This window comes from Bos mutus, chromosome 3, assembly GCF_027580195.1.
Source record: "Bos mutus isolate GX-2022 chromosome 3, NWIPB_WYAK_1.1, whole genome shotgun sequence".
Classification (NCBI taxonomy): Eukaryota; Metazoa; Chordata; class Mammalia; order Artiodactyla; family Bovidae; genus Bos; species Bos mutus.
In genome coordinates, this window is record NC_091619.1 from 104,206,659 (window position 1) to 104,224,316 (window position 17,658).

Consider the following 17,658-nt stretch of genomic DNA (forward strand, 5'->3'; position numbering starts at 1 on the left):
GGAAACCTGTGTGTGTGTACCTGGCCACGAGATACTGTCTGTGGTCATGTGTGGAAGGGGGCATGGGATGGTTTCGTCCCGGACCATAATCAAGTGTCCCCAGGCAGGTCTTGCTGAGGGAGTGAAAGTGCAGTTATTCTCAGATGACCAATCCCACTCTCCCAAGTGGGGCTGGGGTGGGAGTGGCTTTCTCCGTGTCCTGGTGGGTGAGTCAAAGGGAAAGACTTCGCTGGTGTCTGACCCACCACATGGAGATGGCCTTCCCGTCTCCTCCTCCTCCCTGCTCATGAAGTCCACCTTCCAGGATGCCCCATTTGGTTTCCTTCTGAGCCCTGGGGGTCAATCCTCTGGTCCATGAGGATGGCAGATGAATCTCTGAGACTCTTCCTTGAGTCTCCCTTCCGAGGAGCAGAGCAGTAGGAGCCTCTGCCGAATGAACACTTTGGTCTGTTGTAGGGGAGTCCCAGGAAGGGAGGCTGGAGACTGCCACCCACTCCTTTTTGAGGCATCGCTTCAGGAATGGGTCTTCTCCGAGACTTCTTGGCCTCTCAGGACAGCTTGGCCTCTAGTGAACTGATTCCCAGGGACACCCAGCACCCCCACCACCAAGACAGGTCCTCAGGCACCTTGGCCAGAGCCGGTCCTGCTCAGGTGGTGCAGCCTAAACTTCGGCCATCCCTTTTGGGATGACAGCCGCCCCCCGCCCCACGTTGCACTTGTTCTCCACCCTTTCGAGAGAAACTGCTGGAGGATTCTGGTCGAGGATCAGGCCACCGCCACCCCCACCAACCTTCCCAAACCGGACGTGTCTGCCGCCCCCAGGACCCCAGCACGACTAGACCTCGGCAGTCTGGGGCATCGCGGAGTCAGCAGCGCCCCGGGGCGAGCCAGGGCCAGACGGGGACCCCCTGGACTCCCCGGGGGCCTCCAAGGGCACCTGCCCAAGGCCACCCAGCTCGCGGCGGCCGAGGCGGCGGAGCGGAGCCGGACCTCCCAGCCGTCGGTGGGGGCGGCAACCGCCCGGGGCCTTCCCACGGCTCGGCCAGCGCGTCACGGCGGGGGCGAGGGGGCGCCCGGGGCTGCGGCGCAGGAAAGGGCCCTGGGAAAGGGCGGCGGCGGCGCCCCCGGGGCGGGGCCGGGGCGGGGCCCGACTTCCCGGCTCGCCGCCCGCGCCGCCCGGCGGAGACCCGTGCAGCCCGCGTTCATGATGAAGCGGCCCCGGGAGCCGAGCGGCTCCGACAGCGAGTCCGACGGACCCATCGACGTGGGCCGCGAAGGCGAGCTGAGGTAAGGCGGGCTGGGGTTTGCGGGGCGCGCGGAGGCGAGCCGGCTGCGAGGCCGTCCGCCGGGCTGGCGAGCGCTGGGCGAATCCTGGGGCGACGCAGGTGTGGCGCCACTGTTACGCACACGAATATCCAGGATCCCGCGCGTCTCCGCCGTTTAGGGCTGGGGATGCTTCATGGAGGGAGAGTTCAGCTCGGGGTCTGAGGTCCGGTTGGCGATGTCTTTCTAAGTGCCCGGGCGAGGCTACTGGCAAGGACTTTCCCTGAAGATCTTAGGAACCCTCCCGGGCTGTTGGTATCACACCCCCGGTTCAGAATGCAGTGGCTATGAAGAGTAACCACACCTTCTTAATTCTACTCTAGCTTGGGTGCACTTTTCATATACTGCTGCTGCTGCTGCTAAGTCGCTTCAGTCGTGTCCGACTCTGTGCGACCCCATTGACGGCAGCCCACCAGGCTCCCCCGTCCCTGGGATTCTCCAGGCAAGAACACTGGAGTGGGTTTTCATATACTACACACAGAAAAATTTTCAGGGGAAGAAAATACCCCTTAAGCAAACTGGACTTTGGAATTAAGGTTTGAATATTGAAAAAAATAATCGCTGACTTGCCCATGGTCAATGCAAGGGCCTCGACTCCAGTCAATTCCAGTGCCCTTTCTACCACAAGAGCCTGTTGCCAATGTCTTTCAACTCTTGGTACATTTTCAGACCTGGTGTCAAACCTGTAGAACAAACTAGACTTGTAAAAGCTCTGCTACGTCCAAGTTTTGTGAACAAGCTAAGTTTCGGTTTCTTCATCCGTAAAATGGGTATAAATAATAGATCTGACCTCATAGGATTATTAGGAAAATCAAATGAGATAACCTATATCAAAAGCTTCACACAGAGCCTAGTACATAGCAAATGCTTAATTAGTATCAGGCACTCCATATGTGATACCCAGGACTTGAAAGAGCAGTGGGGACTGACTGTGAGCCTGCAGGCCTGGGTCCTAGCCTCAAATCTGCCATCAACTCACCGTTTGACCTTGGGCCATTGCTTTCTGTTTGTGAGCCTGTTTCCTCATCAGGAAATAAAGGAGAACAGGGAGTAGAAAAGGGAGGCCTCCTGGCTCATCTAAACCTGAATCTCTAGACTAGATTTGCAAAGGGAATTCCGTTCATTCTTAGGGATGTTTCTGAGAGTATGTCATAATTTCAGTGAGCTTCAGTTTTCTGAGACCAGGGATCCTTTTCAATCACAAGTCCAGTAAAGGGCCACCACCTTCCAATTATTTCTAGCTTATAATAGGAGGTAATTTCCTGTCCATGAGGTTTGGGAGTATATAATACAATTCCCTATGCAACTTACTAGCCTTTAAAAATTGTTTAGCAGAAACTGCTATTTAAAGAATCAGTTCTCTGAGTCTGTGCCTGCTGGGAGCAGAGGAAGGGACCAACGCCATGTGGTGGGGGGGTGGGATGGGGGGGTTGGGGGAGGTGTCTCAAGCTCAGTGTCATTGGGTCTTCATGAATCAGAGGCGTGAAATTGGTGTCAGAGAGCTAGGCCAATGGGAGCCGGCTTCTGTCCTCCCAAGAATTTGCAGCCTGGTCAGTGACCTGCCAGGTCACACAAAGTCCATGGGCAGGATGGAAGATGGAAGGAGAGACAGACTGTGAGCTGTGAGGGCACCTGAACAGGGAGAGGTCACGCACAACCAAATGTGCCAGGAGGACTTCCTGAAGGCAGTGGCATTTGGACTATGGCATAAAGGATCGGTACGTAGTTGTTTTTTTTCCTATACAACATTTTGTCCTTTCAACCAGAGCCCATTTTTTGAGACTGTCTAGATTCTCTGGCGAGCAGACCCCCTCAGAGGAGAGAAAGCAGTTGGACATCTGGCAGAGGCGGACTTATAGACCCCTCTTTGTAGCACTCACCAAAAGGCCCTCCCCCAGGCAGACATCAATGCTTTAATTCAGGGAGCGCTGAACGATGCCTGCTGTGGCCCAGACCCTGGGCTGGGTGTGGGTGGGAGGGGGGTGCCCAGATGTATCCTGCTCAGCCTCTGCCCTCAGGGAACTCTCTGAGAAGAAGAGCTTCATGGACAAAGAAAGCCAGATAAACAGTGGCGAGGGCCAGGGGACTGAAGCAGCCAGCCTCTCCCCAGGGTCAGAGGCAGGGCTCAAAGCCCTCCCCACTCAGAGTAAAGAGCAGGGCGTGTTCTGTTGTCACTGTGGGCATCTGCCTGGTGGCCGTGTCCTGCCCCACATGTGAGAATCACCCTCAGAGCTCCTATCTGAACCCAGCCCCCTGACACATGTGGGTCCAAACTGGGAATATACCTTTCCCCTTCCCCTCTGCAAAAATTTAATGAGCACCATGCCACATGTCAGGCACTGGTTCAGGGTCTGTGGGCTGCTTCTACATGATTTGAGGCACATGGTGGCCTTTGAAGTCAGACAGACTTGTGTGTGACTCTCACCACCATTAACTTAGGCAAGTGACTACCCCTTTCTGAATCCCAGTTTTCTTCCTTTACAATATGGGGATGCTAATACCTTACCTCACAGGATGAGGCTTTGATAGGGTAATGGACTTAAGGCATATCCAAATAAAGCTGCTCTCTAGGGATTTCCCTAATGGTTCAGTGGTTAAGAATCCCCTTTGCAATGCACGAGACACGAGTTCCATCCACGGGCAGGGACCTAAGATCCCACATGCTGTGGAGCCACTAAGCCCATGGGCCACAACGAGAGAGTCCTTGCACCTCAGGGAAAGATGCCCTGTGAGTCAATGAAGAGCCAATGCAGCCTAATTAACTTTTTAAAAACTGCTCTCTAAGGGGTCACTGTTTAGTTGGAAGGTGCCATGTTCATGAGGCAGCATGGTCTAATGAAAAGCCTGGATGTCTGTAGACTGGACTTTGTGTCTCTGTCCCTTCAGCTATCAAATGATTATTTTTCCTTACGGTGAAATGGCCCCAATACTTAACGCACAGAGTTATTGTATGATAAATGAAACAAGCAAATGTGGAAGTGCTGTCTAGAACAGAAAGTACTGGCTATGAAGTATACACGGTGGGATGATGACTACATGGGGAGCAGTGGATGAAAAACCAGTAGACTTGGCTTCAGCTCTGGAATTTCGTTTAATTTGCTGTGTGACCTGGAGCAGATCCCTTCCCCTCTCTGAGTTTCCACATTTTACAAATGGGCTGAATGCTCTGTGAGAGCCTTTCACTGGAGACATTGTGAGTCTGCCTCTGGTTGATGGAAAATGAATGGGGTCACCTGCAAAGGCTCCTCAGGGTATTTCTCTAAAAGGAACTGAGGCTGACCGCTGACAGTGGTCATGACTGGTGGCCAGACCACCTGGAACGCTGCCTCTCCCTCAAGAGACCACCCCAGAATTCTGGCTAGGGATCCCTTGATGCCCATGGAACCGATCTTGGGACTCAATGTATTTTCTCTGAGTCCCTGAAAATCTGCTTTATTTTCAGGCTCTCAGTCAAGAAGCTCTCACACCCTCTCCCGGTGTCAGGGCCAGATCACAGCCTGGAAAAGAGCTCGCTCTGGCTGGGCTCTTGGGAGCTGTACGGCTAAGGGGACTGGAGGGCTATTCAGACAGACAGGAAGTAGGAATTAGGAGGGAAAACAATGCTGAATTTGGAGCCAGAAGACATGGATTCCCACGTGGGCTTTGCTTCTCAGCAGCTGCATAGGCTGGGCAAGCTGCTGTAGCTCCCCGTGCTCAGCATCCTCATCCGTGAGATGGGGCTCTCCCTCAAAGGAGTGAAGTATTAATACCTGTGGTGATGCCCAGGTGAAATGGGGCTCTCCCTCAAAGGAGTGAAGTATTAATACCTGTGGTGATGCCCAGGTGAAATGGGGCTCTCCCTCAAAGGAGTGAAGTATTAATACCTGGGGTGATGCCCGGGTGAAATGGGGCTGTCCCTCAAAGGAGTGAAGTATTAATACCTGGGGTGATGCCCGGGTGAAATGGGGCTCTGCCTCAAAGGAGTGAAGTATTAATACCTGTGGTGATGCCCGGGTGAAATGGGGCTCTCCCTCAAAGGAGTGAAGTATTAATACCTGTGGTGATGCCTGGGTGAAATGGGGCTGTCCCTCAGAGAAGTATTAATACCTGTAGTGATGCCTGGAAAGCTGTGATGTGAGGCATGCCTGTGGGATACAAGAGTGGAGGGAGAGGGATGACACTGCAGAGAATCAGGAGGGTGGGGAAAGGGATGGCTGAGCTCCCCTGAAAGGGGGGTGTCAGCCTCCAGCAGATGGTCCCTGAGGAGGGATCAGGCTGAGAGGCAGTGACGCGCACAGTGCTAACCCAATACCCCTGGAGACACCTTACCTACCCTGGAGGGACAAAGGCCCTGTTTCTTAGTAGACCTTGGCTCTTGTGGCTTGTCCGGAGTGAAGCTTTGTAAACAAGCCGCCCTACAGATCTCAGGATCTGGCCCCTTGAGCCCTGGGCCTAGCTTGCTGAGCCATCCCTCCCAGGAGTTTTCACCCGCCTTACATTCTTGTCCAGATGTTTGGATGGAAATAGCCTTTTCCAGATGTAGCTGGACAAAGCCAGGGCCATAGCAGTAGGTTTGGCAAATGTTGATCTGGTCTCCCTTGCAACCTTCTCTCTTTGAGCAGTGATGAAAATGATCCAGCCTCTAATGCCAAGAGCGTTGTCAAGTGGGCTAGAACTCTCCGGGTGAGCCACATATGCTGTTTCATGAAGGCCTAAGACGTCGATTTTATGGTGTCACCTCTCTGTCCTTCAGTGATGCCAAAGGCAAGGGCAGGAGACGGAGCTCAACTATGAGCTCTGTCATGTTCTAGGCTTTGCTGAGTACCGGGTACAACTGTGCATGAGACAGACATGGTTCATGGCTTCATGGAACTTATGGACTTCATGGAGAGATAGACAATCAAGTATCGGATGGGAGGGGTGATGTCAGAGAAGACTGCCCCAGGAAGTCGGCATTTGAGTTGAGATCTGAAAGGTGGTAGAAGTTACTAGGCACAGGGGCTGGAGTTGGTGTGAGGAGAGGGGGTGGACCAGGGGAACAGTATGTGACACCACAAGAAGGGATTAGTGCATTCACAAGCTGAGCACACAGAGCCGAAAAGAGTTGCGTCTAGGAGGTGACGGGCCAGCGGGGCTACCTGAAAGATGATGGCCTTGATCTTTGGGAAGTCGTGAGGAGTTTAAGAGAGAGACATGATCTGATTTTTTTTTTTAAGATTAAAAAAAATTATTTATTTTTGTCTGCGCTCTGCCTTCGAAGCTGCACATGGGCTCTCTAGTTGCAGTGAGTGGGGGCCACTCTCTGGTTGCAGGACTCGGGTTTCTTATTGTGGTGGCTTCTCTTGTTACTGTCTTCCCAGGTGGCACCATGGTAAAGAATCTACCTGCCAGTGCAGGAGCTGCAAGAGATGTGGGTTCTATCCCTGTGTCGGGAAGATCCCCTGGAACAGGAAACAGCAATCCATTCCAGTGTTCTTGCCTGGAAAATTCCAGGGACAGAGGAGCCTGGTGGACTATAGTCCGTAGGGTCGCAAAGAGTCGGACACGACTGAGCACAACACAACCACGGTAACCTCTGTGGTTACAGAGCGTGGGCTGCAGTGCTGGGGCTCCGTAGTCGTGGTACCGGGAATCTTCTCCGAGCAGGGATCGAACCCGCGTCCTGTGCATTGGCAGGTGGATTCTTAACCACTGGATCACCAGGGAAATACTAAAGACTTTTTTTTTTTAACTTCTTTATTGAATTTGTTACAGTATTGTTTCTGGGATTTTTTGTTGTTAATTTATTTGGAAGATAGATGCTTTACAATTTTGTGTTGGCTTCTGCCATAAAACAGCGCTAATCAGCTGTTAAGTATACATATTTCCCCTCCCTCTTGAACCTAACCCCACCCCACCCCTACCCCATCCTACCCTCTAGGTTGTCACAGGTTGAGTTCCCTGGTATACACCAACTTCCCATTAGGTATCTATTTCACCTATGGTAATGTATATGTCATTCCTTCTGTTTTATATTTTGGTTTTTTGGCCACGAGTCATGTGGGATCTTAGCTTCCCCGACCAGGGATCAAACCTGCACCCCCTACATAAGAAAGCAAAGTCTTAACCACTGGACCACCAAGGAGGTCCCAGCATTTGCATTTAGATGATCTCTCTGCCTGCTTGTAGGGGGTAGTGGGATACAATAGACTCCTGCAGACTAGAAAGGTGATAGAGGCTTGGTCCTAAGATTGGCAATGGAGATATGGGGGACAGATGTAAAATATATTTTAGACATGAGTGGGCAGGTTTTGATGGGATAGGTGAGGACAGAGAAGGAATCAAAGATGGTGGTCGAGTGCTCACCTTGCAGAAATGGGAGATGGGTGCCTTTGCTGAGATGAGAACCCGGGCGGCGGTGGGGGTGTGCGGGGAGGTTTTAGGTGGAGAGGAGCTCTTGGGTTCCTGTTCAGATGTGTGTCTGAAAAAGCAGGAGTCCCCTTGTCTGCAGTGATTTGTGGCTGTGATATCTTCAATGGGAGCTGGGCTCTGGGGGTCTGGGGCCTGGCCGAGGGCATCCAGTCCAGTCCTAGGTCTGAGTGGGGCCCCTGGCATGTTGGCCAAACGAATGATCCTAAGTGCAGCCCAGCAAATCCCCTTCACTCCAGGAGAGCCTCTGAAGCAGGAGACCCTTAAGACGGCAAGCAGTTGGGCTGAGAATATCAGACGGGCACAGAAAGCCCCAGAGGGCTGAGCCTCCTCCACGTGATGGGAACTCCTGGGGTGTGAGCCAACATCCATCCTTCAGCCAAGCGCGGCGGACCGGAGGCCCGAAGCGATGCGAGGCTAGGGCTTTCTGGGCAGGCCGGGGCCGCGTCCCCAGAGTCCGAGAGGGGCCTGTGACCCAGATGCTGCCTCCCCCTCGGCCTGGCCGCGCAGCGTGGGAGGAGGCGGCAGCTGCAGGCGGGCGGAGGGCGGGCGGCGGGCGGCCGGCGCGCCCGGCCCGTGGGAAGCGGCGGCATCTGTTCTTTCCACGCTCGTTCCCAGCGGCTCCCTCTGAAACCCAACCCGCCGGCCCGGCCTTGCCGCCGCCGCCGCCCGTGCCCTCGCCCGCCCCGCCCGGGGGATCGGGTTGCAGGAGCCGGTTGGCCGGGTGCGGTTCTCCCGAGGGCGAGGGGCAGGGGCCGAGGCCCAGTGGGTCAGGTCCGGGCGAGAGTCAAGCCCCCCCATCCCATGGCCCCAGCCGCCGGCCACACTGGGGCAGGAAACTCGGTGCAGGGGAGGACTTGGCCCAAGGAGAAAAGAGCCCCCGGGGAGAAGGGGAGAGAAAGCGTCCCCACCCACGCCTGCCCTGTGCCTCCTATCCCCGGGCCTGGGAGGGGGCTGTGCCCGCCTACAGCCGGCTCTGAGGTCAGCCCAGGCCAGGGAGATGGTCCTCTAAAAAATCAGCCTTTCTCTTCCTCTCCAGCCAGATGGCCCGGCCGCTGTCCACCCCCAGCCCTTCACAAATGCAAGCCAGAAAGAAACGCAGAGGGGTGAGTGTCTTTCTCAGCAGATTTGCGGAACAGAGGTTTGCCCTGAGTTCCCAGGGGCCTGGCCCAGAAAACCCTGGTCAGAAACACCCCCCAGGGGGTGGGGGGAGCGGGGAAGTGATGCTGCCTGGGTTCAAGTCCCAGTTCTGCCGGTAGCAAGCTGAGTGACCTTGAGCAGGCACTTAAGCTCTCTGTGCCTCATTGTCTCATCTGTGTAACTGAAATCAGGATGGCACCTTCCTCAAAGGGCTGTTTTGAAGTGAATTAATGTAATGTGCTCAGAACAAAAGGTGACACGCAGCTAGCCATTATTAATTACCCCAGTCTTCCCCACTTCTCTCTGAGCCAGGAACTTTCACTCCCTCCCAGTGTGCTGAGGGGTGAGTTAGAGGGACAGAAGAAGGATGTAGCCATGCTTCTGTCCTGGAAGTCCAGAGACCCAGAATCTGGCAGAGACCAGCCCCACCACTCACTAAACAAAAAACCTCCTCCATCCAGCCTCATTCTCTTTGTCAGTAAAATGGGCGTCATAATTTCCATCCTGAGATAAGCATTCCGCTACCAGTGTCATGAGCTGAGAATGAGCTCTTGGGAATGAAAGGCCTTCCCAGCTGCAGAGAGCCATGTCTAGGACTCCTTGACTTCATGACCCAGCAACTGAAGGGGGTCTCCCTGGCCCAGCAGAGGTCTCCAGGGTCTGCTCTGGGGCTGTGGCTGGTGTTTGTATTCTAATTGATTGGTGCCCTGTTGTATCAATGGTTAAATGTGTTGAATACCACTCCTCAGATCAAGACAAGAGATCTGAGTTCTATTCCCAGCCTTGAACTTCCTTGCTGTGTGACCTTAAGCAAATTGCTGCCCCTCTCTGAGCCTTATTTTCTTCCTCCATAATGTAAAAATGGATTTATTGCCCTCACAGGAATATTGTGAAGGAAGATATGAGTCAGTGCCCATCAAAACATGTTGGAAACTGTGATGAAGTGCCTACTTGGTTTTTGTTTCTTTCCTCATTGCTTTTTAGATCATAGAGAAACGGCGCCGGGACCGCATCAACAGCAGCCTTTCTGAACTGCGGCGCTTGGTCCCCACTGCCTTTGAGAAGCAGGTATGTGACACTGCTGAATGTGCTCGAGGAAATACAGCGTGGGTTGCAGATAGGATTCACTTCTCACGGCATCTCTTATTGATTGGTGGCAGCTGCCTGAAGTGCCATGAAGTGCCTGTCGATGGCCAGGAATAAGGGTGATGGAAATTCAAATTGACCAAGGTGTCTTAGGGGCTGTGGCTTTTGGGGTGTCTTAGGGGCTGTGGCTTTATGTCCATCATCGGGTTGAATTCAATCCTCAAATGATGCCGAAGGATTGGGACTATGATGCCCATTGCACAGGTGAGGAAACTGAAACACAGAGAGGTGAGGTAACTTACTCCGTACTCCAGATCACACAGCTAGTAAATAGCAGAGTGGAACTGGAACAGACTGTGTGATCCTAAAGTGCCCTGTCCCTCGGCACTACTGACATTTCCAGAGCTATGTGAAAGTAGAACAGGCTGCTTGGGGAGTAAGGCTCTGTCATTGAACATGCTGGGGTGGAGGGACTCCAGTCGGGAGTCAGACAGTTGAATCAATCAGACAGCCTCAAAGACTCTCACTGTGTGCACTACGGCACCATCATAGGTCCTGTGACTTCCTTTTGCTGGAGAGAACAAGTGAGTCGTTCCACTGACCTTTACTAAAACCTTCACAAGCCCAGCCATGAACTAGACTCAGTACCTACCTTCAAGGGACTCGAATGGAGAGTCCAGCCCTTAGGTTTCACCTGGGAGACCAGGTGATGCTGGAGTCTCCAGAAACATTTCCCAAGAGAGAATGAAGGACGAGCAGGTGCTTTGGGGTAAGACTATGAGCCAGATCTTGGGTGTGTGTGTAGTGAGTATGAAGTTGGATTTCTGGAAAAGCTGATCTAGGAGGCAGGTGGGTATGCAGGAGTGACATTCTGGTGATGGTGCTGGAAGCCACGGAGGTAGAGGGGACCCTCTGAGGAGATTGCACAGAGCAAGAAAAGTGGGCCATCACCCACTGGGAACACCACTGTTTTAAGGGTCAGTTAGAGCAAGAAGACAGGGGAGGAGGGCGTTTAGGAACTGATGGTAGAGCAGGCTAAAATGAGAACCGAAGAGAATCTATTAGCTTTGGAAAGCTTGGCCAAAAGAGAAGCCCAGGTTCAGGCACTGGTGGAACTGGAGGAAGAGGGGAAAATTGAGGCAATGAGTGTTGATTACTCTGTGCAGGGGAGGTGAGTGACAGAGGTCAGCTAAAGACCATCGCTCTTCTGTCTTCTGTACACACAGGGCTCCTCCAAGCTGGAGAAAGCTGAGGTCCTGCAGATGACGGTAGATCACTTGAAAATGCTCCACGCCACTGGAGGCACAGGTACTGATCCTAAACTCTCCCGGAGTCATTCCTACAGCCAGTATTTGGGGGCTGGGCCCTGGGGATACAGTGGTGAGCAAAGCAGACACGGTCCCTGCCCTCGTGGAGCTCACTGTTCACAGAGGGGCTGAAGCAAAGCTTGTCTCTCTTCTTCCTTTGGCATCACCCTCTCTGCTTTCATTGTCTCCCTGTGTCCTGGCCTTTCTTCAGCTCCACTCCTGCCAACCTTGAACCTTGGAGGAACTCTTCTATAACAGACTACTGGTCCCTCCCTTCCTCCAGGGCCTTGTTAAGCATCGGCCTGAATGAGCGCATTCTCAGTGCAATCCCAGTGGGAGATTTTTAGCCATGGCGGTTCATTGGTGTGCCAACCCACTGATCTAGGCTTCTGGACTCTTGTGATCTTGGTGGTGTTGGGGGGAACTTGCCACACTCACAGTTAAAGATCAGTTGTGGGATGGTAGTAAGATGCAAATGTAATTCATTCTGTGATTTTGAGCTAGTCCACTACAAAAAAGTCACGGAACTGCGGTTTTTAAAAGACTTCTGGGCAAATGGAAATTTTGAAGCTGCTCTGTGTGTTTTCGTAATTTCACCGTTGGGAAACTGTGAAAGCTCCACAGACCTTGGCTGTGAAGACTTAAGCCCTGAAACCTTAACTTGCTACCCATCAAGGAGACAGTTGCATTTTAAGTGAGCCAGCCTGGTGCCTCTCAAGCCTTGGTGTGCAGCGGTGTCATGTAGGCGCAGGCAGAGTCGTGGGTCACAGCCCAGCCATCCCAAGGCAGCAGGTCTGGATTGGAGTGTAGGAATCTGCCAGTTTAGCAAACATGCCTGGTGACCCTGCTGCAAGTAGTGACTTGGAAAACTTCCACTAAAGGAATGCATGGCTGACAGTGGAAACTGTCTCTAATCAACCAAGGGAGGAGACAGTTCAAGCTACATTTATATTTATCCAATTTAAAGAAAAATAGTGACTAATATTTTGGCATCATTTTATAGTTTCCAAAATGCTTTCTCTAATGTTATCTCATTTGATTCTCATAAGAATCTCGAGGGTGGGTGGTGGTGTCCTCACTGTATTCTGGCTAAGGGCTGATGGAAAGACAGAGAATTGTGGCTGAGAGCACTGGCTTTGGATCTGAACCCTGACTTTATTGCTTACTAGTTTTAGGACCTTAGATGATTGATTTAAGCCCTTTATTCCTCAGTTTCCTCATCTCTGAAATGGGACTAATGATAGGTTTTTATGAGGTTCAAATTAGCTAGTGCAAATTAAGTACTTAGGAAGAACCCAGCAAATGTCAGTGAAAAAAGAACAGTCTACAGAGAGAGGTGATTTACTTTGCTCAAAGTTGCACAACTAAGTAGACACCAGGGCCAGGTCTTGCCTCCAGGGAGGCCTGGCTCCAAACATAGTCTCCTGCCAAGCTGTCCCTCTGTGGGGGCCTCAACCATGAACCAGGGGACTGATATTTGTTGCCATGATCATGAGGCCAGTCCTCAATGGGGCTGTTCCATCCTTGCCCAGAAGGTGACTGAGAGAGGGGCAGGAGTGGAGAGGCAGTGAGAATGTGAATACTCTTGTTGGCAGTCCCCCTGGTCACCCCAAATTAACAGGTCCCCAAAACAGGGTCTCTGGCTTGAGGGCAGCAGCTGAGGTCCAGGGTGGGATCCTGCTTCCTAGACTGCACTTTGTGCTGGGAAACAAACTCGAATACCTATGGGGGCCCAAGCAGTCATATAAATGATAGTTCACTTTTCATTTGTTAGGTATTTCTGTGCACCATTTCATTTTGTCCTCCCTTCTGTGTGTAGCAAGTACTGTTACATGCCCGTTTCACAGCTCGGGAAATTGAGACATGGAAAGATTAAGAATCTTGTCTGTAGTCAGAGTGCTGGTTAAGTCCATGGTCAATCAGCTGGCCTCCGAAGACCTCACGCTCTATTGCTACTCTCCGCTCCCCTCTCCAAGGACTCTCCCAGCTCTGATGGCTCTTACACCACTGCCCAGCATCCACCCCATCCTCAGAGCTGTTCCACACCTCCGTGTACACCTGGCAAGCGTCTGCTTAAATGAAGTTATCTTGGCCACAGAGTTTCTTCTTTGGGTTAATCATGAGTTATGATGAAAACAATATATTTTATAATGCTCTGTGGTTAGTGAATTTATTTGGTCCTCAGACCTCACCTCCTCAACCCCAGGTGTGTGTGCGTGTGCTCATTTGTATCCAACTCTTACAAGCCCATGGATTGTACTCCACCAGGCACATCTGTCCATGGAATTTTTCAGGCAAGATACTGGGATGGGTTGCCATTTCCTCCTCCAGGGGATCTTCCTGACCCAGGGATCAAACCTGTGTCCCCTGCATTGGCAGGCAGGTTCTTTACCACTCCCACTTTACAGATGGGGAGACTGGATCTCAGAAAGGTGAGGTGACATGCCCAAGGTTACAAAGGGGGTGAGTGAGGAAAGCAGGTTCAGAACTCAGGACAGTCTGATCTCAGGCTCTGTGCTTGTCCCCTGCCCGGCATGCCCTCATCGTGCCTCACTTTTCAGGATTCTTTGATGCTCGAGCCCTGGCGGTCGACTTCCGGAGCATCGGTTTTCGGGAGTGCCTCACTGAGGTCATCAGGTACCTGGGGGTCCTGGAAGGACCCAGCAGCCGTGCAGACCCCGTGCGGATCCGCCTTCTCTCCCACCTCAACAGCTATGCAGCCGAGATGGAGCCTTCACCCATACCTCCCGGCCCCTTGGCCTTCCCTGCCTGGCCCTGGTCCTTCTTCCACAGCTGTCCAGGGCTCTCTGCCCCGAGCAACCAGCTCGCCATCCTAGGAAGAGTGCCTGGTCCCATGCTTCCCAATGCCTCCTCTCTGGCTTACCCCATCCCGGCCCTCCGAGCAGCCCCCTTGCGCAGAGCTGCTGGCACCATCCTGCCAGCCCGGAGGAATTTGCTGCCCAGTCGAGGGGCATCTTCTACCCGGAGGGCACGCCCCCTGGAAAGGCCAGCTGCCCCCCTGCCTGCGGCCCCCAGTGGCAGGGCCACCAGGGGCAGCCACATGGCACCCCTCCTTAGGTCTCCTTCCCCTGTCTCCCCTGGCATGGTGGGGTCTCCTGCTTATATGGCTGTTCCTGCCCCCAGGCCCTCTTCCCCGGGGCTAGCTGGGAGGCCAGCAGGAGCTATGCTTTGCCGCTCCTGGGTCTCCGAGATCACTGAAGTTGGGGCTTTCTGAGCTGGCTTTGCCCCCAGGAAGGAGGAGAGTTCTTTTTCTAGGAGTTCTAAAAACGGCGTTGCCTTTTCTGCTCTGCTTCCTGGACTGGTTATGTATGAAGGTATCTTCACCCATCCAAGGAACCCTCCTCCTTTGGCCCATCTCCCCTCCTCACTGCTTGTCCCAGCTTCTCCTGGAGCTGTTCTGATCTCAGAGTCTGGGTCTCATGTCCTCCCTGGACAGAGGAGTCCCAGGAGAGTCCCCCAAGAACTGTGCCCGGACCCCCTTTCTGCCTGAGAACACAAGGGGCAGTAGGCGTTAATCTCAGGTATGGGAACAACGCTTTAAAAGGCCCAATGACCTAAGGCGTGCTGCTTCCCCAGAGATCAGACCCCAGCCAGGCGCAGTGGCTGCCTGGCTGCAGCCTTCCCAGGCCCCTGGGCTGGAACATAGTGTCTGTTTCACTTCCTGAGATAGAAACCGCACGGGGCCACTAAGAGGTCTCCTGGGAACCCTGTCTGCCCCAGCCCACCTATCTGCTCCCCATCCCAGTGAACCCCAGAACAGACCTGCTGTCCACCACAGCCAAGACTAGGGACTGGGAGCCCAGCAGGGCCGGCGCCTACGCTCTTCCCAGCTGCCGACACCCACCCTTCAGGTGACCACAGCTCTCTGCACACAGCTGGGAGGTCTCTGGGCTCCGTGACTGGGTGTCCTCACCCCCAGGCCTCAGACAGTGTCCCCAGACAGGAGCCAGGCTTGTGCAGCAGAGAACCCGGCTCCCTGCCTCCCGGATGGTCACCTCCTCCGGGCCTGTGGCCCCGTCGGATACACAGCACAGAAGCCGCGTTCCCACGTGACGGCGTCCAGAGAGGAATCCTCTTGGGAATCAGCACCAGACGTTTGTGCTGCCTGGTTTGCATCCGGCTCACGGAGCCCAGACGGCTGGGATCGCCAAGGGCTGTCAGGCTGGACAAAAATAGCTGTGAGGAGGGGCGAGAAGAAGGACAGTCAGAGGCGGCTCGGCCCTTCAAGGTCACGCAGTGGGTCGAGGGCCTGGGATCCTCTTCACCTGGGATTCCATGTGCTGGCCGGCTTTGCCCAAAGGCCCTTGGGTTCCCCAGTTCCCGCCCGCCACTTTCCCTCTAAGGGGACAAACGGCCCAGAGATGCCCCCAGTGGGACAGAAACTGAACAAGATGGGGAGGGCCAGAGCTGACACACCGCCCGCCCAGCGCTGCCAGATGGCTGTTAAAATGAAGAAGCGCTTCTGTGCCTATTGACAAGTATCTGCTTTCCCCGACTGCCTCCGGGTGCCCCCACCACGTGGCTTTTGCCCAGGACCCTGGGCTGGTTAACGCCTGGCTGCCCCAAGGCCTTGGGGCCCTCCCGCTGGCAAGTCATTGGTGCTGACTGTGCGGTTATCAAATGCTTCTATCACCCCTGGGGGAGTCTCCTGCCCCTACCCTGTGATGGAACTACCATCCCCAGAGGCTGAGTTTGAGGAGACTGCATGGGCTTAAAAAGTAGAGTTTGCAAAAGCCCTGGGGAGAAAGGGCCCTTTCAGACAAGTGGGTAGGAGAGCAGAGATCATTTAAATGACCCAGAAAGCTCTTTTGAGAAGGCGAATTCCTCAAGGAGGGATAAAGAACTAAAGGCATTCTTTTACGCCTCAGTGTGAGGTGGTTGGATCAGATTCTGCTGTCTTCCACCTCTTTCTGTGTGGAGAGAGAGAGACGTCATTTCAGGGAACAGGTCCCTGGCCGGGATTGCTGCTGAGGGACACAGAGACGGAGGGGGGCTGCCAGCAGGTTCCCTGGAGTTGGGAGGGGCCACAGAGGTTGGTGGTGGAAGGCAAAGACCAACTTCACCTTTCTTACAAGGGGCAGGCCCCTCCCCCACCTCCTCTCTTCCCTGGCACCCTCCTCCTCCCCAGCCACTGCTCCCCGGACATCAGGTCAGTGCTCCAGTCCTGCAGTTTGACCACCTCCTAGCCCAAGAATCCAACATCTCATGGCAGGATAGTGGGAAACGTTTTTCACGTTTCAAATACCCTGTTTCAAAAGAATCAGTTGACACCGTTGAATGAGGTAGGAATGACCCAGAACCTTCAGCGTCTTAGTTGCTCTCGGGTTCATTCTCCCTGAGAGACTGTGGGGGAAACAGTGACTCTGTGTATTGGTTTCCATGGCTGAGGGCACGTGTATCTTTGTTTATGTTCCCACACCTTTCTGGTGCCGCTGACTCCCACCCCATCGTTGGGGTTGTCACACATATTCAATAAAGTTTTTTTTTAGCTTTTCTGAAAACCTCTGCAAAGTTCTACTTCTTGCATGTGTCTGGAGTCCATCCATTTCTCTCTGAGCCCACAGCCCCGACCCTGTTCTGGCCACAGCACCTCTCCCCAGACCTCTGCCCTCCGAAAGGTCACTCTGCTTCCTTCTTGCTTTGCCAGTCAGTTCTCAGCACAGCCAGAGAGAGCTCTAAGCATGCAAACCATAGCATATCAACCCTGGTTTCACGTCCTTACTCCACTTCCCTATTATTCTAAGGATAAAAGCCGAGCTCTTTTTTTTCTGCTCCCAAATTCACTTTCAGCCTTTTTCTTGCCAATCTCAAGCTTGTTGCCTGTGCTTCTCCCACCCTGGCCTTCCTTCATTTCTTCCTTACTCCAGCCTCATTCTCATTTCTAGGACTTCGCATCTGCTGTTCCCTTTGCCAAGGATGCTCTTCCTCTACCCTTTGCAGGCTGAAAGCTCTTCATACCCTCAGGCTTTGGCTGAAATGTCACCTCCTCAGAGAGTCCCACCCTGACTACTGGGCTTGACTCTATCTCAGAGTCCTCTATTCTTTTTTTCTCATATGGAATTTACCATTGCACATCCATTTGTGTGTTTACTTGCTGGTGAACTGTCTCCCCCACTGGCGCATAAGCTCCGTGAGGCCAGGGACCATGCCTGGTTTGCACTCCACCCTGTATCCAGTGCCAAGCACGGTGCTGGGCTCAAAGTCAGGGTTCAATCAATATTTGTTGAAAAAATGAACTGGGGGAGGTGAGGAATCTTCTAGACTTGTGTTATTGGATGATTCGGGCTCCTCTGGGCTGAACCCCGTGCTGGTCAACCTCAGGGGGTGGCTGGAGAGCACATTGAGAGCCAGGGCCAGGGGACTGGAAGTTCTGGCCAATGGTGAGGGGACTCTG

The 17,658-nt window shown here is 53.5% G+C and overlaps 1 protein-coding gene across 4 annotated transcripts; it reads left to right on the forward strand.

Moving 5' to 3' along the window:
- The first annotated feature begins 1,123 nt into the window (after positions 1 to 1,123).
- Positions 1,124 to 17,183, forward strand: HEYL (hes related family bHLH transcription factor with YRPW motif like). Of its 4 annotated transcripts, XM_070368349.1 has the most exons (6): positions 1,163 to 1,287; positions 2,912 to 3,041; positions 8,754 to 8,816; positions 9,835 to 9,918; positions 11,163 to 11,244; positions 13,805 to 17,183. In XM_070368349.1, the coding sequence occupies exons 2-6, from the start codon at positions 2,985 to 2,987 to the stop codon at positions 14,476 to 14,478; spliced, it is 960 nt and encodes a 319-aa protein (XP_070224450.1). In that variant the 5' UTR covers positions 1,163 to 1,287; positions 2,912 to 2,984; the 3' UTR covers positions 14,479 to 17,183. The 4 variants fall into 4 exon arrangements, with proteins under 4 accessions (XP_070224449.1, XP_070224452.1, XP_070224450.1 ...); XM_070368348.1 differs by lacking the exon at positions 2,912 to 3,041 and having other exon boundaries at positions 1,124 to 1,287; positions 8,750 to 8,816; positions 13,805 to 17,181; XM_070368351.1 differs by lacking the exon at positions 2,912 to 3,041 and having other exon boundaries at positions 1,162 to 1,287; positions 13,805 to 17,181.
- The last annotated feature ends 475 nt before the right edge of the window (positions 17,184 to 17,658 follow it).